Raw genomic sequence first — 23196 nt, 5'->3', positions numbered from 1 at the left:
GGGGCAGAGTCAAGGCGACCACTCCTGGGTCCTGGCCGAGGCGGTGTCCAGCGTCCTGCACTCCTGCACGGTGCGTCGTAGGGGAGGTGGAGTGCCGGCGTCGGGGCACGTGCGTGGCGGTGTCTTTCATTTTTTTCTTCGGTGATGGCTTCCATTTTTAATTCGGTGATGGCACCAGGGATCGATCGCTGGTTGTCGAGGTGCCTTGCCATGTGCGTTTGAAGCCGTGGAGTGCGGGTGTTGGGGGAGTTTGAAGCCTCGCATCAAACTTCCTCTGCTGACCATTGGATTTGATCTTAGTGTTTTATCAGCCATTGATTTTAATATAGATAAATTTCTGTGTGCTTTTTTTGGGGTGCGCAGTGGTGGACACCCTCAGCGGAGGTGATTTTCTTGACTGAACCAAGCATAATTCTGTTAGGTGCATTATAGTAGAGATAAGCTAGCCCTCACTCTCCTAGACTTCCACCCACTAATCACAACCACACATAGGCCACTTGAGCCACATGGCCCAACTTCACAACTACTTTAGGCTAGGGTGTTATATTCAGCCTCCCTTAAGGGTTGATGTCTTCGACAGCTCATCACATATATGTGGCATATGTGCAAGACCACCCCTTGGTATACCCCTCCACAGGAAACATGAAGCAAGGATTAAGGCTCCGAATACCATCTCTAACACCCCACATCTAAAAACTACTTATATTGCCCAGCTTTACACATGGAACAAGCCTGCATACGCGTAGCACCTAGCTTACACTTTCATCTTTGCTTCGTGTCAAAGGGTTAACCTAGAGGTGCTACATTTGGAACAATAAGGCTTATAAGCTGGCCTTCACCCTCCTAGACTTCCATGGTAGTAGTAAACCCACCAACCACAACCACACATAAGCCACTTGGGCTACATAGGCCTACTTTAGCCACATGGGCCAACTTCACAAATGCTACAGGCTACTAAAGGGCTGCAGTGTTATAGAACCATATATACACGATGCCATGGCGACATGAAGCATTCATCAGTGAATGTTGACATGTTGTGACTCTGAGTCACGGAGAACAATCGCTCAAACGTTTAGCCTTTCTATGTTGCATCGTGGATGGCTCAAGAGGTAGGCTGGTCGTAGGCCAAATCCGGCAGGCTAGGCAAAAGGCTAAAGAGCCATGAGCAGCTTCTAAATGAGTGGTTGATGATTCACTTTCAGATTATTACCCATCTGCACGGCCATATAGTTATACTGGGTGATTCCCTATGCATTGCTATGGGAATTTCTAAAGAATCACTTGCTAGTTTTTATATGGAAACAAAAAGACAACATATTTCTAATATGAGAAACTGATAGAAACTGACTTAGCAATTTCCATTCATGATCACTAGTTTATATAAGGGATTAATGACTCTTCATATAGATTACATGAGTCTTCATACGAGGGACTCTTTATTATGACATTCTAGGCTTTTCACATTCTAATATCCTCCCACAGTTTCAACTGGGAGAGGAGCAAACATTGACACTAGATCGAAAGTTGATGAAGATGGTAGATCATAGCCCCTTAGTGAATATGTCAGCATATTATGGGATGTCAGAACATGAAGAACTCACACAGCTCTAAGGGCCACTTGCTCCCAAACAAAATGGAGATCGATCTCTACATGCCTGGTCCATTGGTGATGAACTAGATTTGTGGATGAATACACGTTTACTGATGTTGTCACAATAAACAAGAGTTGCCTGTGTTACACGATGATGAAGCTCGCCCAAGAGTTGACGAATCCAGCATGCCTCACCCTCAACATTAGCAACACCCCTTTATTCGTCTTCAACACCAGAATGTGACATACTGTTTCATGAGGAAAACAAAAATGGAACAAAACCCAACCCTAATGAGAGTGACGATGACTAATTATAGAGTTTGGGTGTCAACCACTAGACGCGCCAGCATCTCCAACAGTTTGCCAAAATTCACTTGGCAAATGTTGTATTTTGGCAAGTTGCTAAAAAAATATGCCAAGTTAAAAAGAGGTTCTCTCCAACAGTTTCTTATTTTTAACTTGCTAAAACAAAAAAAAATAAAGGGCCCACCAGGGTTGTTGATAGGTATGATATATTCCCCTCTGCGCGTATATGAAGGGACGATCCTCGCGCGTGTACGCCGCCGCAGAAACTCCATCTCACGATGGATGAATCATTTAGGTCCAACAATCATTTGAATCAAGTTTTTTTATGCACCATTGACGCCTGCTACGGAGCTGTGAATAGAAGCTGTCGGCCACCAGCAAGTGCAAAGAGCATACAGGAGCATGCCCGTCCATGGATACAGGAGACAGAAAAATATGCACAGTGCCATGATCAGGTACTACAAAGAACAGAAGTTATCGGCCACCAGCCATCTCTCTCCCAGCCGGCCATGTACTACTCGGCCATATACAATGATAAGATATATGTATTTCCATTGTATTTCTAGATTTATTCTTGTAAAGAAAAACTGCCACAAAATATCATGTGATGTCATCTAAGCAAGGATCGATGTCATCAAACTAGCAATTGGAACAACGATGGCAGCAGCTGAACACGAAGAAGAAGCCAGGCTAGACGATCAAGACGGCATGAAGATCGGGAAAAGATCAAGTAGGCTACCTGCTCGCGGCTGCGACGAGGAGCTGGCCGGACAGGCCGGAGATGATCGCGGTGCCCAAGAGCTGATCATCGCAGCGGCGGGCAGGAGCAGATCGGCCGCCGTGACCTGATGGCGCTATTGTGAGGAGCTGATCGCGGCGGCGGACTAGAGCAGATCGGCCGGGACCTGATGGTGCTATCGCGAGCTGATCACGGCGGCGGGCAGGAGCAGGTCGGCCGGGACCTGATGGCGAAAGTGGTGACGAGAAGGAAGATGATGAGATCGCGAAGCAGGAAGTCGATGCCAGGGAAGAGCCGCAGAATTTTCACTGCGCGTGGGGGAAGGGAATCAGCGACGTCTGCGCTCGCGACGGCAAGCCAATACACGCGCGTATATTTGCGCGCGCGGCATCGAGGTTTTGCAAGTTGATAAGAATAGCAAGTTGAATTGGCAAACTGTTGGAGAGTGATTTTTTTTGATTTTGCCAAATTTTTAAGGATGGCAAGCTCAATGGCAAACTGTTGGATACGACCCAATGAACCAAAAGATGTTGATCTAGAACCTTGGCAGATTAGGGACGCTAACTTATTTCAACGATTCCATTGACTTTGTGTGAGTTTTGACATGAAACAAAAGCCATTGATTAGCATATCAAATTATCTTTCCATACATATGTGGACCTCGCAAACCTTGTTCGTATGTGCTATGGGCGTCAATTTTGCCCAGGACATACTCCTCCTATATTTCGAGGTGGACTCGAACTTGATTTCGGCCTCCACCTTGGCGACTAGAACTAGACAAGCTTTGGGCCTCCTTCTCATTTTGGACACCCTCTCTGATCTCCTTCGTCTCCATGCAAGTCTCCAAGCATGGTTGTATACATGGAGGTTATGTCCGTCAAGATAACCTTGTGTTGTCAGCGTTTATGCACCAAAACTAGGTGGTGCTGTCAAAGGGCTCCACATCAGTGGACACATGACTCGGCAAAGGACCGGCTAAACACGAGGTTCTAGTCATGGAACTAGCTATGCTGAAATAGATGTTGGATGACTTTGGATCTAAGAGGAGATGGATTGGACTAGATTGGATGATGGGGCCAATTATTTGAATGGGATTGCATGGGAGCTTAATTTTGATTGGAGGCTAGCTGGATTGTTTTGATTGAATTTGGATGTCCATCCAATACCAGGTCTACCCAGATTGGTAGGCTAATTCGTAGTCATTTGCCGACGCATCATCATCAAAAGGAAGCTATTCTACATTGGACATAGGATATCCTGTAATTGAACAAGTATAAATCCTTGTCCCATGTTCTACCACTTCTCTGAATCCCTACACATGAAACTCTGATCAATAATCGATGACAAATCACACAACAGCATTAGCCAGAACGTCATGACAAATCATACATAGCTAATATAATTGAAACCAACACAATTAGTTCATGATAGAAATTATGTGTTCAACCCAAAATGTATAGACCGAAAAATAAAATGGTTCTCAAATCTTGACAAACTAATTTAAACGATACAAAAGTCACGGGTAGGTCTTTCAGAAACAAAGCCCTTGTAGAAACTAGAGCAAAATTTGCTCCACCTTGACCCAAATGGTACCACTCAGTGTGCTTGGCTGACAAATAAAGCGCACATTAGGCTGGGACAACAAGATCCGTTCCAACGGCAGCCATGATCTTCTTTATCGCTTGGCAGATCCGCATTCCAGCATCCTCAAAGGTCCCCTGTACATCTGGGTGACCAAGATTATTGAATGACACCTGTACCTGGTAGGCTGCAGTAAGAAGACATCCTGGAGGAGTTCTGTTGTTTGGTCCGGCAAGAGCACTACTGGAGGAGTTGGCAGCAGCATGGTGAGGCCTGCCATGGCCATCTGGGAGGATGGCGAATCCAGATGGCAGGAGGACAAAGCTTGAAGTGCTGTGGCCACCACCCATGATGGAATGAATCATGGTCTTTTCAACAAGGCTGAACACAACTAGTGCGCATGAGACATCGATGCTTTCCTGTTGCAGGAGCAGCGCGGTGTTGTTAGCTGCATTAGTCACCTGCAGGGCATAATATGCCACAAAAAGATATACCAGTTAGCAAGTGTGTGATGAAATGAACATATACGGTTTGGTGGCAAGAGAGGATTATTACTCCATGTGGACCAATCTATAATATAATCATGGCTGATAAACAGCTATATTATTATTATAAATATTTTACTCAACTTTAAGTGCTTCAATTAAACGCAAGCTAGTTTTTCTTGAAAACAAACCAATTTATTTTCAAACCATGGTAGATGCAAAATGTGGGAGAAAACAAGCTGCTGGCATACTCACATTGGGGTGGAGAATAGAAACAACATTGCCATGAAGGTCAGGGCATGTGGCAATAGAGCTCAACTCTTGCACTGCGCCAGCACAAACAAAGGTATCCCACTCGCCACGGCGTTGCCCATTGCATAGGTAGTTGAAAACATGCTCTGGAGGTGTTCCTGGCAACCACACAGTTGTGGTCGCACTCAGCACTTTGATGAACGTCGGCTCTCCATTCATGGCACCCAAATAATAATTGCCTAATACCATGCGCACGGCTGGCTCAACCATCTCGCCGGCAGAGCCCCTGCGGCCACCGAACATGGTAACAATGGTGCCCGGTTCCACAGTGGCCATCGCAGACGTAGTCTTGTAAAAGATCGCCATCATCCGCTGTGCCAGATCTAAGAGGTTCCATCTACCCAGAGCAGATATGGTGACCACCCCTATGAGATTTACAGAACAATTAAACAAATGACTAAGCTGTTTTGATAATTTCAATTCAAATTTAATGTGAATGCACTAAGTCTTTGTTTCAATTACCTAATCCACCACCGGTTGGAACTTGGCTGGAATGCATAACAGCCTTGTACTCACAGTGCCTCTTCAGTGATGCAAGCCAACGGCTTGCGCCGAAGGCCTGCCCAGACCCAAAGAATTGTCGAAAGATTGGTGGCACAATGGTCTCATTGTACTCCGCATGGACAATCCATGTTACCTGAAACAATTAATGAACAAAAGATATTGAGACCTAAAACATATATGTACTCATACTTTGTAATGTCATCACAACTTCTTATTAGCGGAAACCATATACTATGATAGTATAAAATATAAATCAAGATGTTTTCACCCATTAACAAAAGCACATACAAATAAAAGGTATGCATACAAAATATGAATCCTACGGTATATAACATTTAATTTCCTTCTTGAAAGGAAAGCAATAGGTATTTATATTATCAGAACATCAGAAGTAGCGGACTTCGACATGTATATAACATGAACTCAAATTTGACCTGTTGAAACAAAGTACAAATACTTGAGTGTTGTTAATTGATCATAAAATTTAAGACTTAATTACAATACATGTTCTCGAATCTATACCATATATACTGCCAGTTGTTTTATAATATTGTGAAATTAGTTAATTTAATGCACACTCAGGTTTCTACTCATAAATAATGAAGCTTTTATATTCTTCAATTTCCATGTGTTTGTTCACAGAATTGGAAAGGATAGAAATTGAAATGAAGCTACATACAATCGAATGTTATGAAACCACAATCACCTTTGCAACAAATTCAAACAATATATAGCTACTACTATTAAATAATAAAGCCACACACATCATGTGCACAATCCAATGTTTTGTGTTCTCAATTCTACTAGAGTACCTGACAATGGCCATCACCCATGTCTTGAATGAGACAACCAGAGGGCAGCAACCTGCAGCTCGTGTGCTTATTTTTGCTGCCTGCTTCTTGTTCATGAACACCATTGATGGACACGTCCACTACAGCAAAGTCCCCATTTGCAGTCTGCATGCTAATCCTCAAAAATTTCATGCTGCGAAGTGGTGGGCATGGTGACTCCACCGACAGATCTACATTTATCTGCAGGAGCTCCATAAAATCATTTAAGATAATTAACCTCATGATGAACATATACATGTCTACTTAGATGTTGCATGAGCTCACCTCCTGAATTAGCCCATTGCCTGAACCAAAAATGCCACTAGAGACGTTGTGGTAGTCCCGTACAGCTGCTACAATTCCAGGGAACGTCTCGAACCAGCGTGGCTGGAAAATAACATGCAATGGCATTATTACAATACTAGCTTAGAATGCATTGTTGATGGAATGTTGGTAAATGTAGATGATTGCATCAAGATTACCACGTTAGTGAGGATGCCTAAGAGGTCTGACGCTGTTCCCCTGACTAAGGCAGTGTCCCTGGTGGCCTCCACAACAAAGCCCTGTGGGCAGATCCCATGTAATCTTGGGAATCTCAGGCGGGTGTACTCCTGGATGTTGAGCATATTGCCACCGATGATAGGCAGCCACAATGGGGGACCGTTCCTTGCTAGAATATCAAACTCTTTGATAGCACATTCAGCATATGAGAGAAGTGTAACCTGCAGGTTATTGGTGCTACTGCTACTGTTACCAACATTGCTGGACAATGGGTTCATGGAAGTAACTAATGCCAGATCCTCCGGTGTCACAGAGGGAGGACGATCCGCCGCCTGTATGAGCTTGGTCAGATCTGCATTGGCGCGCTGGCACATTTCCTTGAGCTTGGCATTTTCATCCAGCAGCTGCCATTTCTCTGCTGTTGGGTCGCGACATCTGCTGCATGTCAATTCTTTATGGAGTTCCATGTTCTCTGCGAGCAGATCAGCATTTTGTTGCCGGAATTTGTTGTTCTCAGTTGCATAGGATTTCACCTGCTTGTTTCAACTTAAGGAATTAATACATGTAATTACTTTTCATATGACACGGTGAGCATGTTTAACCTTAAATTGTGAATGAAAATTAATAAGGGAACAAAACACTGTACATCAAATTATAGTTATGGAGTTAGTGTAAGGCTTGTCAATGCAAGGACGCTTAATTAGATGCTTAATGGCATAGAATAGATTCAGCAAATATTGAAAGGCCCAGCGTAACTCACACAATGGTACCGACCATTAAACATATGCTTAGATAGTTAAAAAATTAAACACATGGCTGTTTATTAAGCACCGCTCGGCCACAATGTGCACATCCGTTCTTTGTCGAAGCGGTGTATAATGTGCACATCCGTTCTCGGTTCAAGAACCTGGTTTGAGTGTTATGTGCACCAACGTTGCATGGATTCTTTTTTGAGAATTTTTACAATGGTTGTCGAAAAATGGACGGTCCACGAGAGCCGATCCGATGGCTAAAAAGGCAAAGGAACCAAGAGGAACCGATCGAAGATGCACCAAGTGCATACTAAACGATGGGGCCATATGCACTAAGTGCATATTAAAATTGGCGGAAGAAACCCTATTTTTGAGTTTTATTTATGTAATTAAGGGTAGAATGGTAAACATATATATTAGAAAAATATTATCCGACTAGTATAGAAATGATTGATTGAATTGAAATAATATATTGTCACATGTTTTCTCTACCTCTTCGATCTGGCCACTCGTCTCTCTTCTCCATTCTCACTCACTGCGGCGGCGCCGGCTGCGAGGGCAAGGGTGAGTGCAAGGGCAGGGGCTGCGGCATCCAGGGCGCGGGATCCATCCTCTGCAGTCCCTGCTGCCGAAGAGTGCTGGCAAGCAAGGTGCCCTCACGGGCGTGGCTGTCTGAGGCGGAGGAGGCGAGATCCAGTCAGCAGAGCGGGCCAGCTGTACCGCCGCCGCCGACCTCGCCTTCTTTTGGCTGCTGCCAATTAGTTCCTCTTCAAAAAACACTACTTCATACAACCATACATATTATAACATGATATGGTATATTCAGCAGAGCTAAATGGTGCTTATTCAGCAGAGCTAAGTGGCACCAGGCCACCATTCACACTTATTCCCCACGGAATCAAATCAACATCCTCTCCTTGCAAACCCTGTGGCTAGAGCGGTAGTGCCCCCATCGAGCACATCTATGATAATGGATGCCGCACGTTAAGAAGTGGATCATTCATCGTAACACTAATTACAGAACAGCCCAGGATTAGCACGTTTTCTCTTAGAATTTCTATTTTCTAGTTCCTACTTCTCACCACCGTACAAAATTTGTGACGAGTGCATACAAGTACAACAAGTATGCCATTTCAACTATGATGAAAAACAATTTTCAAACAAATGTCAATTTTCTTAGGCAACAAGAGCTCATTTTTGCTAATCTATGCAAGGTACACCTAACAACCAGTTTTGGCAGCTAGCATTTTCCATAGTGGCATAGTCGTTCTCCCCACGACGAGCGCAAGCAAGGGCAGGCCGGCAGCCGCGGCGCCGCGTGAGGACAAGGGCAGGCCTGCGGCGGCACTGCGCAAGGCCGAGGGCAGGCCACCAGGGGCACCGCACAAGGCTGAGGGTAGGCTGGTGGCACCGTTCTACCGAGGGTAGGCCGGCGGCGGCCCTCTGCTGAGTCCAATCCGACCCTGGATAGTTAAACAGGCTCGGTGCTGCGGCGGCGCTGGCTGCCAAGGTGAGGGCGAGCCGCCGGTGGCAGCGTCCACGTGTGCGAGGGCGAGGGCGCGACGGTGAGGATGAGACAGCGGCGCGACGACGAGGGTGAGACGGCGGCACGAGATGGCGAGGGCGAGACGGCGGCGTGAGCGGTGCTGGGTTACAGCCCCTTTTTTTTGCGACTGTGCCAGGTTGCGGCCTTGCGGGAGAGGGGTTGTGTGGGAAGGGTGAAACATAATTACTATAGTAACCTTCCACTCTTTATATTAATTAGAGCTAATAATTTGTTTAGGAACCAAGAGGTACCAAGAGGAACCCCCAACCATTGTAAAAGAGCTCTTCTTTTTTATGAATGAAGCTTTTATTGAAAATAAAGACAACTACATGGAGTTGATACAAGTTACTGACACTGATGCCATGGTAGCAAGCTAGGTACATTATACATACCTTCGTCTGAGTGCGTCGGTTTTGAAACCAAAACTTGACCTGCCTTGTTTCTATGCCAACCCTGGCAGCCAGTTCCCGACGCATTGCATCATCTGGGTGTGTACACTCTTGGAACGAACTGCATCACAAAAGAAGAGATAAGCTCACACATTATATTATTGGTACAAAAATGTTCAGAGGTTTCAAGTTTATGGCGTGTGTTTGGTTTACGATTCAAGTTGTTGAAGCTGTTCCACATTGAAACGTTTGGAACGCTTGGATGATGACCCATTGTTGATGTTGTGTTCCTCGCCACCCGTAGCCTTATCATTGTTCAAGTGGTCCTCTTCTCCCATGAGAGCATCCATATCATATTCTTCCACGTCCAATGGCAGGTAGATTAACTCATCATCTCCCTTGTTGTTCTGCTGCCTCTCATTCTCCATAGTTACCTGATAACAAGAAAATCATAAGTAAAATTAGGAAAACGAAACTTTGTAGCATAAACAGTAAAGATCCTATTCAAACAATCGTCATGAACTATTAAAAAACTATAAAATATCTGAAAAATCAGAGGCTAACAACCATGCCAAATTTCAACATTTGATGTGATGGATAGTGATTAGCTGTATCCATGAGAGAATTATTTTTCTTTCATTTATATGTTTGGTGTTGAATTTTGACATACCTCAAAAAAAATTTCATAGTCCTGTTTATTAGCTCAAAAGTATTTAAGAGGTGCATATATGTATGTATCCATACAAAATACAAAAATAGGAAACAAAATATACAAATTCAAGGTATATACTCTTGGTGAACTATTTATGTAACATACAGAGTATGATGTAAGTTAATAGCTTCGGATCTGTAGTAAAAATATAAGGATAGAATGAAAGATTGTCAATAATTTGAAAGCACAAGATAATCTTTGAGTCAACGAACTGATAAATGGACTGACACACGACATGGACCAAACTCTTTAGACAGATGATATATATGGTGTGCCTATGATTATAAGGGATGCTAGCACAGTTCACTGTAATGCAAAAATTTCATTTAAAGGCACCTGGAAAAGCAAGGAAAAATAAGATAAAAAACCTAAAGAAGGAAAGATGTCAGTCACTAGTATGCCATGTACAGGAGGAGACGAAGAATCAATCAATAAGTTTTGTTGGTTCAAACTCTTATTCTTATACTGTTAGCATCAACTGCAACACGGGAAGTACATCAGGTGCTGTAGAGTATCGTGAATTCTACAAATTCTGATGAATGTTATGTCTATTGTTAGTCTCTACAAAGATCTGCAGGATAGTTTCCTAGTGCGTGTGTAACAATTTAGGATCTCCCAGAGGAGATATTGTGCCAAGTCGTTGGTAACAATTGCGCAATAGGATCTCCCAGAGGAGATATTGTGTGTTGTCATGTTCAGAGAGATAGGGCAATAGGATGTCCTATGAATTGAACTTGCTCGTCTAGAAAAATAGGTCTGTGTATTGTGCAATATGGCATACACGTCAATCTTGATGTGTACTCATTGTGCAATATGCCATGCACATCAACCTTGATGTACTCACCGATTTTTTTTCTTCGTCCCATGAGTCTACTAACAACTCGGTTGATCAATAGTTATTTTCGACCTCTCTTCACACGCAAGGAAATAGAGAGCAACTCGTTAGTGGCATTGGATTGCATAGCTCTCCCACGAAATTCGAGATCTAGGGTTAGATGAAATCATGGACTTCTAGAAGATGCAAAGAGATACTTTTTTTTTAGACAAGGGAACAAAGTTCCAGCCAAAACAAAGAGATACTTACAATTTTCTCCAGGTAAGTATACCTTTGATTATTCCAGGAGTTGTCCTCAGCACACAAGAATGATTTCGAATTGCTGCCAAGCGGTGGGCTGCAGTTCGAACTTGGTGACCGACTGACTTGAGCCTTTGGTTTTTATCGAAGCCTGAACCTGTATGTGAGTGGCCTGAATATACGCTACAGCGGAATTTGAAGGGTCTGTAAGGGCACAGACAAACAACAGTTAGGTGAGACTAAACCAGAAGACTTGACTGGTCAAAGCATGCACAGGAAGGAATAAATGCACAGCTAATATCTTTCGTACACATTAATCACAGCTAATATATTTCGTACACATTAATTAATTTACACTGCTAAATAATGAAATCTAGAAAGATTTGTACATTTATTTCCTGCATCTGAAATATTGTGTACAAGTAGCACTAGTTTCATGAGTGTCACAAGTAGCACTAGTTTGCAACATTAATTTCGTATCTTAGTGAAATATGATTTTTTTGGGTAATGTTTAATCGCATTCAAGCCATTCCATTTTACCATGAGTGCTTAAATATAACTGGTATTTCAATCCACTAAATTGATAACTATAAAAATGAAAAATAAATATTTACTAAGATTGCTTTGCTCATATTGGAGAATTATTGTGCTATTTTGGCATCTTTGTGCTAATTGAAAATGTAATAAAATAAGTTCCCTTTTACCTTACACTACTTCAAGGGCCTTTTTTAAGGGCGGTCGGCGACTACATAGAAATGGAGTCTCAAATTTTGGCTAAAAAATAGCAAACTTTTGTTTAATCCGGGGAGACTCAACAAGCCACACTTTTTGGCCATAGGGCACGAACCGCCTGCAACCTCAGCGTCCAGGAGCGAGTAGGACCAAGAGCGATCTACAAAATTTATTTAGAAAGTTTTTCTATCCGAGGTCATTTGGAAATTTTGAATTTTAAAATTATTAATTGAAGACGTAGTTTTGCATAACAAGATGAACTTAAATGAAAAAGTTGCTAACTATAAAGTTTTATAACTTTTTGATATCTACAAAGTTTATTTAGGGAGTTTTTTCATCTGAGGTCGTTTGAAAAATTTGAATTTTAAAATTTTTAAATAAATACGTAGTTTGAATGAGAATATGGACTCAAATGAAAAAGTTGTCATCTATAAAATTTCATAACTTCTTAGGATCTATAAAGTTTATTTTGGTTGTTTGGTCATTTGTTCATCAGACATGATGATTCTAACATTGTTTACAAAACTTATATATATCTCTTGTAGCTTTATAAACTATTAGATAGATATAAAATATGTGAATAAAATTGTTTTCACTTTGTCAAATGAAGAAATGAGCAAAATAAAGGTTGTAGAACTTGAGAAGTTATATAACTTTGTAGTTGAAAACTTTTTGATTTGAATTTGTTTACTGCTTCAAAATTTAATTTGAAATTTTCTTTGTCGAGTGTTTTTTTACACTCAGCAAAAAGGGTCTTTGCCGAATGTCAAATAAAACACTCGGCAAAGAAGATCTTTGTTAAGTGTCAAAAAAACTCGGCAAAAAGGCTTGTTTGCCGAGTGTTTTATTTGACACTCAGCAAAGAAGTCTCTTTACAGAGTATAAAAAAACACGGCAAAGAGTTTTTTTACCGAGTGTTTTTTCTTTGGTACTGCTCTTTGCCGAGTGCAAAAAAACACTCGGTAAACTTTTTGACACTCGGCAAAGAGTCGGATTCCAGCAGTGTACAAGGGCCTTTTTAGGGGCGGTCGACAACTATGTAGAGATGGAGTCTCAAATTTTAGATAAAAAATAGCAAACTTATTTTTAATCTGCGGAGACTCACCAAGCCAGCTACACATGTGTCCATCACTACCGGACACAAAGGCTTAGGCAAAGCCTTTACCAAGTGCCATACTTGACAAACAGCACACAATAAATTTTTGCTCGACAAAGGGGTTTTTACTGAGTGTTTTTTATCGAGCACTTGGCAAAGGCTTCGTCGAGTGCCTGACACGTGGCAAAGATGAAAATGAAAAAACCTAAAAAAAATACGATTCTTTTGGGGGGAGGGTTGCCATCGACCAGGGACGCCCACTTTTTTCTGTAGCATTTTTTGGTGCAAAATTCGCAACTACCTGAGACCTCCCTGCCACACACCTCACTCCTTAACCACTACACCACACCATCACTTACGTCTATATTGCGTTTCGGTTCCTTATATATTATACCAAATCACATGTAAATTGATTATTTGAGTCCCTAAACTATTTCAAATCAAAAAGTTGTGAACTACAAAGTTTTATAACTTTTCGAGATCAATTTAGAGAGTTTCTCCATCCTAGGTCATTTACAAAATTTCAATTTTAAATTTGAGAAATTTAAACATAGTTTTTGCATGACAAGATGATTTCGAATCAAAATATTATCAACTACAAAGTTTTATAACTTTCTGAGACCTACAAAATTTATTTAAGGTGTTTTTTCATCTGAGGTAATTTCAGAAAATCAAATTTAAAAATTTTCAAATAAAGATGTAGTTTTGCATGAAAAGATGATTTCAAATCAAAAAGTTGTCAACTAAAATGTTTCATAACCTTTTGAGATTTACAAAGTTTATTTAGAGAGTTTTTCCATCCGAGGTCATTTAAAATTGAATTTAAAATTTTTCAAATAAAGACGTAGTTTTGAATGAGAAGCTAAACTCAAATGAAAAAATTGTCCACTATAAAATTTCATAATTTGTTAAGATCTACAATGTTTATTTTTGTTGTTTGGTCATTTGTTCATCAGACATGGTAATTCTAACAATTTTCATAAATCTTATATATCTCTCTTATAAAACTATAAGGAAGATGTAAAATTTGTGAACAAATTTATTTTCACTTTATCAAATGAAGAAATGACCAAAATAAATATTATAGATCTTGAGAAGTTATACAACTTTGTAGTTCAAAACTTTTTTATTTGAATTTGTTAGGGTTTCAAAATTTGATTTAAAATTTTCTTTGCCGAGTGTTTTATGATACTCGGCAAAGAAGGTCATTGCCGAGTGCCAAAAAAACACTCGCCAAAGCGAGCTCTTTGCCGAGTGTCAAAAAAACACTCGGCAAAGACCTGCCGAGTGTTTTTTCTCGGTAAAGAACCCTCTTTGTCGAGTGTTTTTTTTAAGTATTTTTTTGGCACTCGACAAAGAGCTTCTTTGCCGAGTACACCAAAAAAAACACTCAGCAAACCACTAGACACTTGACAAAATGTCGGATTCCGATAGTGCATGGCTCCACAAGCCACACTTTTTGGGAATGGGGCATGAAGCTGTGACATCAGCGTCCAGGAGCGAGCAGGTCAGCAATGTGTGCTCTTTCTAGGGATGAAAATGGATTGGATACGAACGGATATCACCCAATATATTATATTTTTTTTCATATTTCTAGTCGGACTCGAATTCGAATACAGATAGTGTCAACTATGTCGGATAAGATAAGATTGAATATCGACATCATAAATATAAGATTTAAGTATTCGGATACGGATACGATATCAGATGTTGAATATTTAGACTCGGATATGAACATATCTGAATCTTTCTAAATGAATTCGATCTTGAATACGATCGAAAAATATACATACCGTTTTCATCCCTAGCCCTTTCCTCCTCACTAGCTCGAACCCTTGCTAAAAAAACAAGCGCGGACCAAGCTAGGGCACAAGCGTCCAGCGACCTCTCCTTCCTCACTATCCTATAACACACAAGAGCAGCTGATCCAGTCCACCGACCGGCTGCTTCCTCCCCGTCAACCATGTGGGCGTCCCCTTCCTCAACTGCGCTGGTGCGACGCTGCTGCGAGTGGAGGCTTGGTTAGCGAAAGGCCCTTCTACGGTCGTCCATGCCCCAACGGCAGACCGACGCATAACAATGTTCCCACGTCGGCTTTCTGGTCTTCCATTCTGCAGGTAAAGCCGACGTGGGAACATTGTTATGCGTCGGTCTGCCGTTGGGGCATGGACGACCGTAGAACTGACAGCGTGCAGTTTCAACTACATCAAGGCAACAGCTCTATTTGGTCAGCCCTTTGGTGTGACATCTGGAAATCCATCCACGACCACCTGCTCCTCCCAGTCACAACAATGCCTCTCCCCAGCACTAGTACCCCGGCACTCGTCAATGGAACATTCCTCTCCTCAATAGCACTTTTGACAATCAAGCTGTGAATCACATCATAAAAACCCCGACGGTTGACAGTACAGACAGTGACATCCTAAGATGGACTCCTGCTAAAGATGGATTGGGCTCTGCGAAAGCTATTTTTAAACATCTCTCTAATAACAACACTGTGCTGATTCCTGCTACAGGTACAAGAAGCATAACTCCACGGGCTAACACAATTCTATGCAGGGTTTGGAAATGCAAAAGTATCTCTCCTATCATTAAAACCTTCACCTGGAGACTCATAAGAAGAGCTTTAGCCACAGCTGACAGGGCCACCAGATTCTCCTCCCCAGGTAACAACACATGTGACAGATGCAACATGATTGAAAATGACCATCTGTTCTTCCAATATACCCTTCCTCGTCAGGTATGGCTCACAGCCAACCCATCCATTAATACAACAAATTTTCCCCCTGAATTTGATGGTGTCCAATCAACTCTAGCCCTTATCATCACAGATACTACTCCTGAACCTTTACTCTGCAAAATTCTTTATACTCTTTGGTTTATTTGGAAAGTCAGGAACGACTACCACTTCAACAGCAAGGATTGGACACCCCCTCAAGTTCATCATGCCATCCAAGCCTATATGTCTCAAAACGAACAAAATCCTCCTCAGACATCGCCTCAGTTTGCTCAACCTCCAGGTAATCACCTTTCAGTTTTGCAGGCTCACCTCCAAGAACCACCAATGCACTTCTGCCCCTACCCTGCAAGCCTCCAAGGCTCAAGATGTTATGTTGATGCTGCGGTGGTTCCCGATAACCAGAACATAAACACTAACATTGTAGGTCTAGGCATCTTTATCCTAAACTTTCAGGTTCAGCCACTTCAAGCCATCTATGTCAAAGCGCAACTACAAGATTGCCACTCCGTACTCATGGGTGAAGCGGCAGCCCTAGTGCTTGGAGCAACTATTGTCAAAGCTATTCAATCCTGCAATTTTCTTTCAGATTCCCAACAGCTGGTGCATTTCCTCCATCAGGAGCATCAACAGAACCCGCCCCAGTGGAGAATTAAACCTTTTACACAGGTTTTTTCCAACATTGCAGCCACTCTTCAAACTCAACTCTTCAAGATCAACAGAACTCAAAATACAACAGCTGACACTTTAGCAAAATAGGCCCGAAACTCCACGCTCACAGTTCAAAACTGTAATTGGCCCCATTTGCGCTTTGTTTCAGGCTCTACTTCAAGTAGACCTTAACTCTGTATACATTTTAGCAGCTTCTTGCTGCGGGTAATAAATTCTCTTACATTTGTCAAAAAAAAAAGGCAGACCGAGGCCTCCTACACGACGCAACAGTAAGCTGTATGGGCAGCGAATAGTAGGATTGACCCACATGCAAATCTTACCATGTTCGTAAATGAATTTTCTATTCCAGTTCACTGGATTTTTGTGGGTGATATTTCCATTATATTCATGTTTTTTCAAAGTCCCATGCAATTAACTAGCTTTATTTGGCGATGATCCAAAATGCAGGTGTGATGCAGTCTCGGAGAGGCAGAAGTAAAAAGCATTGCCCTCTTGGTTGTTGGTGCACTACTAAAAAAAACTTAACCGTGGCCATTTTTTCTCGATAATTCCTCAACGAAGCTTTCAATTCAAAAATGATTTTCACTATTGAACTCCTAACATTTTTTGCATAATTCAAGATCCATTGTTAATAAATCTTTAAAAAATTAAAAATTAAAAATTGAGTCAAGGCACATAATAGCTGATTAGATGCATAAAATCACTTGTCAAGATGCAAAGAAATGTACAAAAACACCTCCTACAATCTTGTGAGTGAGAGCTTAAAATATGGAGATGATCTCGTCTTGTCCAAAATTTGAAATTCGAATCATGGTACTTGAATGCCGATTAGAATCACTGTTTAAGATGCACGCAAAATTTTTTAGCACCGACCTTTGCATATAACTCCGTGGATGCAAGCATAAAAAACTATCTACCTTTCACTATAAAATTTGAAATTTAAATGCTATTGGCATAGAGGTTCAATCATGCTTGAGGAACGGTATGGCGCATAGAATCTTAAAGACACAAACATAGGAACCATTGTAGTGCTATAAATTAAATTTGAATTTTAAAACCTCTCCACGAGATATGGTGCTGACGTTGCATATAGAATATAATGTTTGGACGAATAAAAGTTATTTTTTAACACATAGAAACCACTCCACGATATAGAGATTCCCTCTGGCACAGTGACTGCTCTATCAATATATAGAATTGTGTACCAACAATATATAAAGTTAATATGGACAATAATATATAGAAATGTAGAAAGTGTACAGATAATTGTCCCAACAATGTATGTTGAAGTGTTTTAACAATACATAGAAGAGTGCTCTAACCATGTATATAACTATGTATAGATGCACACATAAATATTTAAGAATGTATACAAATTTGTTTTTACGAGTGAGCCATCAACTACACGAGCCATCATATATTTTACATTAATCCATCAACTGTATCAAAAGATCACTCTATGCCACCGCCGTAAAAACTAGGAAAGCCATGTCCTTACGACTGAGCCACCATCGACCTCTCACGAAATGGAGGAATCCATTTCAGCTATCCCACATCACAATGAAGATAGAAACATGTTTTAGCAAGAGAAGAAATCTTACAACGGTAAGGCATAGAAACATGTTTCTTACATAGAAACATAGAAACCATTTGAACTTTGAATCCTTTGAGCATTGTGCATATGAACATATAATTTACATTTACAACATGTGCAAAATACACATAAGCATAGATATCGATGATTTTTTCTCAAAAAATTAAATTTAACTGGTGTTAAAACCTATGCAAAGTAAGCATAGAATCCTATGCAACCTAAGCATGAATAAAACTTAGGCAAAATAAACATAAAATCCTATATAAATAAGGTAAATAAAACATGCATAGAAAATTCATAGAGTCATGATTGACACCGACATAAGATGGGGCTTCACAAGAGGTCCGCCGCTACCAACATGGAGTTATCGGCGGTCACTAGATCCACACATAAATTTTATTTAAACATGGCATAAAAATTTGAAACTCTTTGATTAGATGCATGTGGGGCCGCTGCCGGTAGTGCATGGCCACAAGAAGATCCTTAGAAAATTAGTGATGCCGCTTCACCTATAGCTAACTATAATATATACAAATATGCTTCGATAATGTATAGAAACGTGTTCCGATAATGTATAGAATTTTTACCAACAATGTATAAAAAGAAGCATGAACAATTGCATATATATCTAAACAAAACAAGCTGCCTAGTAGAAAACCAAATGCTCTGAACAGTTAACAAACTCCACCACAAGGATCATGGACCAGACAATTAAACTAAGCAGATACTCATGAGAAACTAATACACACAAGTCACACTTTAGCTATTACATAGTCGGCATAAAAAAATTACAACCTATGACCATATCCCTCTCACACAAAAAATGATTAAACATGTCATAAAAACATAAGAAATTCTTCGGTCTCGCACAAAAACTAAGCATATCGAGCAACATGTGTAGAACCTGTGCAACTAAGCATATCGGGTATTTCTGCAACTGGTGAGGAACCTATGTAACTAAGCATAGAAATCAAAGTTCCATCATGCATAAAATCTATGTTTGCTAAAGAAATCAAACCAAATCTAGAACCTGCAACAATAACATCGTGTGTCCCTTTGGATCAAATCTATGCATAAAATTGTGCAGAACTAAAAAGCATCGAATATTATCGTCTCCACCAAAATTTCACCCCCCCGGTAAATCGCCCCTCCCCCGACCCCCACGCCACACGCGACCTCGCAACCAACTCCCAGCTCGTTTTCATCCAAGGAACCGCCGTCCGCGACCTCACGAAAGCCGCTGCCACCGTCGACCTCTGCGCCATTGACCGCGAACTCACCAAGCTAAGGCATAAACTGGCACCGTCGCCGTGCTGGATCTAGAGGGGACGCCACTCCTGCGCCTGGCAACCGCGACCTCACCAAGCCGGCGTCGCCGTGCCGCGTGTGTGCCCGAGGGGAGACGAGGACACATGTCTTCACCGCCGACGGTGACGACCCCACCGCTGTCTCCAGTACCAACGTCCACGCTGCCATCACCTTATGCCATCCGGAGGAGGACGCCTACTTCTCCCCTGATGGCGACGACTTGCGCCGCCATCTCCCGCACCAACGCCATCGTCTCCTTCACACTGTCGCGCTAGACGCTCAGGACTTCATTGACAGCTTCGCGCCGCCGCTATCGCACGCCAGGAGCTCGAGTCTTCGTTGGTCCCTTCATTGGATCTTCATCTTGCCGCCTACAGGAGGAGGAGCGCCGACGCCTTCTCCACGTGAGTATCCTCGCCCCCACCCCTATTTTCTTGGCTCTTCATTTTCTCGAAATGGATCTCTCCAAGACCTCTCCCGTTGTTCAGCCGCTGGCCACTCGTCACTCATTGATTTAGGGTTGATTTCATTCAGTTGCAGTGCATTGTTGTGGAACGACCGCACACACATTTCCACCTCCTTGTTCTGCACTGCCACTCCAGTTTGGGCAATTAGCCCTCAGTCGTGGATGGGTTTTTTGCAAATGTATGTAGAAACCAAATTGGAACTATCAATCCATTTACCTATATGCAATTATTGACGAAGAAACAAAATTGAAGGTAAGCTGAATACCTTATTGCAGGCTTTCGGTTTAGATAGAGCAAATCTCGGTGTATCATATGAGTACCAGCACTGTTGGTTACTCCCTCCGTCCACGAAAAAATCAATTCTTAGGATCCGTATCAGTCAAACTTTTTAAAGTTTGACTAACTTTATAGAAAACAGTAACAACATCTATAATATAAAATGCACATTATATGAAAATATATTCTATGATGAATCTAATAATACTAGTTTGATACTATAAATCTTAGCATTTTTTTCTAGAAATTTGGTCAAAGTTTAAAAAGTTTGACTTAGGACAACTTTAGAAATTGACTCTTTCGTGGACGGAGGGAGTATCAGGGAAGCACATAGTTTTATCTACTTCTCTATAGTTTGTAGCTAACAGCATGAAGAAATTTGGTAGAACATTCGTATTAACGATAGGTCAGTCCAAGTTTATGCTTTTCTAAACCTAATAACTCTGATTTGCTACCTAAAGGATCTGCATGACTGAATTAGGAAGCACACTTAATCGAGATTTCACAGCCGTCAATGTTATTTTTTCATCTATTCAGGTTGAATGTTTTTTGTCTATTCAATCAGTAGCTTCACCATTCATCTGCTGACAATTGGAAAGGAGTGTTGTGTGTTTGTTGACACATATGTGCATTCATATTTGAATCATTCAGGGTTCAGATAGCACTATAATAGAAGATTATTCATGGAGTTTTTTTAGTCCTGGGTAGATGATGGGATGATTTTGTTCCTTGCTATTGCAGTTTGACTTAGATAACCAAGTAACTTGACTATGTATTTTTCTTCTCCATCCTAAATGACAAAACCACATATATCTAATTTTTTTCTACTTTCTTCAGTAAAAACTGAAGGTATTACGCAGAAGTTTGTCCAAGATTGCTTTTTAATTTTGGAAGTTCTTGCTTAATCCCTTATCCTGTGACGCATGTGTGCTGCCAGCTTATTGTTAGCAACACAATTAGTCTATTTTTGGAAAATCATGTCTCAGGGGATGTGACCACAGCCCAGCACCAAGGATATAAGTCAGCTTTTGTTTTGCCTGACCATCTAGATTATAAGCAAAATATTGTTGATGCAAATTTTGCCATGTTCCACACATGTTTATGATGAAAAGCATAGTTAATCTTTTTAAACCGTAGTTCTAAGCAACTAAACTAAATATACTCAGTTTAAGCAGGGGAGCATCGCAGGCAGCCGGTACTCTGGTCTCTACAACGGCAGGGCTGAGACGTTGCGCACAAACAGCAGGCCGCCACACCAGGCTGTGCTGCAGTGGGCAGCATCCCCTAGTCGGCCAACCCCTGGCCGACTGGAGCCCGCAGCAAGCGCTAGGTAGAGGCAGGCAGAAGGGAGTACCGCAGCAGGCCAATAGCCTAGCAGGTAATGCTGTAGCCTCTAACTGTAAGCATTTTTTTTACTGTTTACACACATAACTGCTTAGAATTTTGATAATAAGTTATTTGATAAATTGTAGATTGTACAAACAAACATATGGGCATGCGACGATGTCCAGCCAAAAGATCCAGGCATCTGATCTCTGATCACAAGTCACAAACTTTAGCACTTTCCAGATTTCCAGATGGGCATGTTTAGCTATTGGATTATCCTTCCAATTAGCGCTTTCCAGTATCCTTTGTGCAGCCCTCATTTCTTCTGCTACTACACCAAAGCAATGCATCGGACATCCACCCACTGACAATTATCCAGTTTAGCTGTCAGTGGTAAGCGGTTTGAAATAATATTGTCAGGACCTTTAAAATATTTTCATTTGTTTACATAGATCACAAAAGCGGAAATCCATTCCCACACGCTGCATGGCCACACTGCAGTTAACATGAAACTGGTTTTGTGCACAATGCCCTTGAATTGCTGGTTCAGATTAAGCTACATTTATGCACACAAATATTGATATTTCCATCATCACAAATTCACTATAACTATATGATGCTTTGACATTATCTTCTTGGCTTCTTGCTAATATGTGCTATTGGGAAAGAGTTATTTGGAGTTTATGATATTTTCACAGCACAAGTGACCATACTTTCTGTGAAAGAGGCTCAATAGCAAAGGTAGAGATGGATATTTCTCTCACAGTGCCATGTTGTATGTTTCCATTCTTCTTGAGCTTGAATTATAGGTTTTTCTCTTGAACATTAACAGATTTTTATTCTTTTTTGTTTCTACAAGGTAAAACTGTATGATATGAACATTTTTGTTGCTTATAGTCATTTCTTAATCTTATATATTTCTCTTTAGGCACAATTTGCTTTATAAAAAGAAGCAACCCAAACCTAGATTTCTTAATGTTCTAGATTTTCACTTTCATGGACACAATATTAGCAGCCCGTATCTAATATAATTTTAATTTTGAAACAGAAATCTTCATTTGATGGTTGAGATCATTATAAAGGAGGAGTATGCTTGTGGTTACACTTATGGTATTCACTTCTAACTGTGATAATGCAGATGACTCGTCGTTTAAGACTTTTGTGCCTCTTGTGCTGGTACAAGAGATATTGCAACAATAATGAAAGTTAGCAAGGGGTGGGGGTGCATTTTGTTGATCATGAGGATAATAGCAGTAGTGATGGTTGCAATGGATTAAAGGGGATAGGGATTAAGGTGTCTGGCACAACCAGTGGCGGAGCCAGCAGTTTTAAAGAGCCTGGGCGAAACAATTGTCCTCCATGCTACGTACACATACTAACTTGCTGATCTTACTTTACTCCCTGCCTTAGCTGCTTGAGTTTAACGTATTTGCGGCAGGGCAGCCCGGCCGTAGTAGCCCAGGGTAGCCGGGCCTTGGCTCCGCACAACGATATATTGGAATTCCCTAGATGAAATAACTCAGTGCAGGGGCTTCAATTTTTGTCTTCTATATGGTGCATCAGTTGTAGGCTCAAGAAGATGAACAACAGTTTGCAAAATCCAATCATAAACTGAATTAGCAACATGTCATCTTCAGCGTAATTATTTTGATGCTCATGTAGACA

General features: G+C 41.3%; 1 protein-coding gene across 1 annotated transcript; it reads right to left on the bottom strand.

The window, feature by feature from the left end:
* Nucleotides 4110-19630, bottom strand: LOC8083415 (homeobox-leucine zipper protein ROC6). The gene is made up of 10 exons (XM_021463021.1): nt 19517-19630; nt 9750-9970; nt 9540-9657; nt 6831-7382; nt 6634-6735; nt 6331-6549; nt 5477-5651; nt 5201-5379; nt 5062-5112; nt 4110-4678 (listed from the first exon to the last, which is right to left on the bottom strand). Exons 1-10 carry the CDS (start codon nt 19628-19630, stop codon nt 4265-4267), a joined length of 2145 nt encoding a protein of 714 aa, XP_021318696.1. The 3' UTR covers nt 4110-4264.

This window comes from Sorghum bicolor, chromosome 6 (genome assembly GCF_000003195.3).
Source record: "Sorghum bicolor cultivar BTx623 chromosome 6, Sorghum_bicolor_NCBIv3, whole genome shotgun sequence".
Classification (NCBI taxonomy): domain Eukaryota; kingdom Viridiplantae; phylum Streptophyta; class Magnoliopsida; order Poales; family Poaceae; genus Sorghum; species Sorghum bicolor.
Note: the sequence above shows the minus strand (reverse complement) of the source record. Positions and strands in the feature narration are given on the sequence as shown.

Bases quoted from the DNA above. Each gene is read 5' to 3' on its own strand.
- LOC8083415 (XM_021463021.1), bottom strand. From the start codon at position 19,630: ATGGCAGCGTGGACGTTGGTACTGGAGACAGCGGTGGGGTCGTCACCG. The intron at 9,971-19,516 runs GTGAGGTCGCGG...TCTTGTTATCAG, and splicing joins GGCACGGCGACGCCGGCTTG to GTAACTATGGAGAATGAGAG. The intron at 6,550-6,633 runs GTGAGCTCATGC...GAGCTCCTGCAG, and splicing joins GCAATGGGCTAATTCAGGAG to ATAAATGTAGATCTGTCGGT.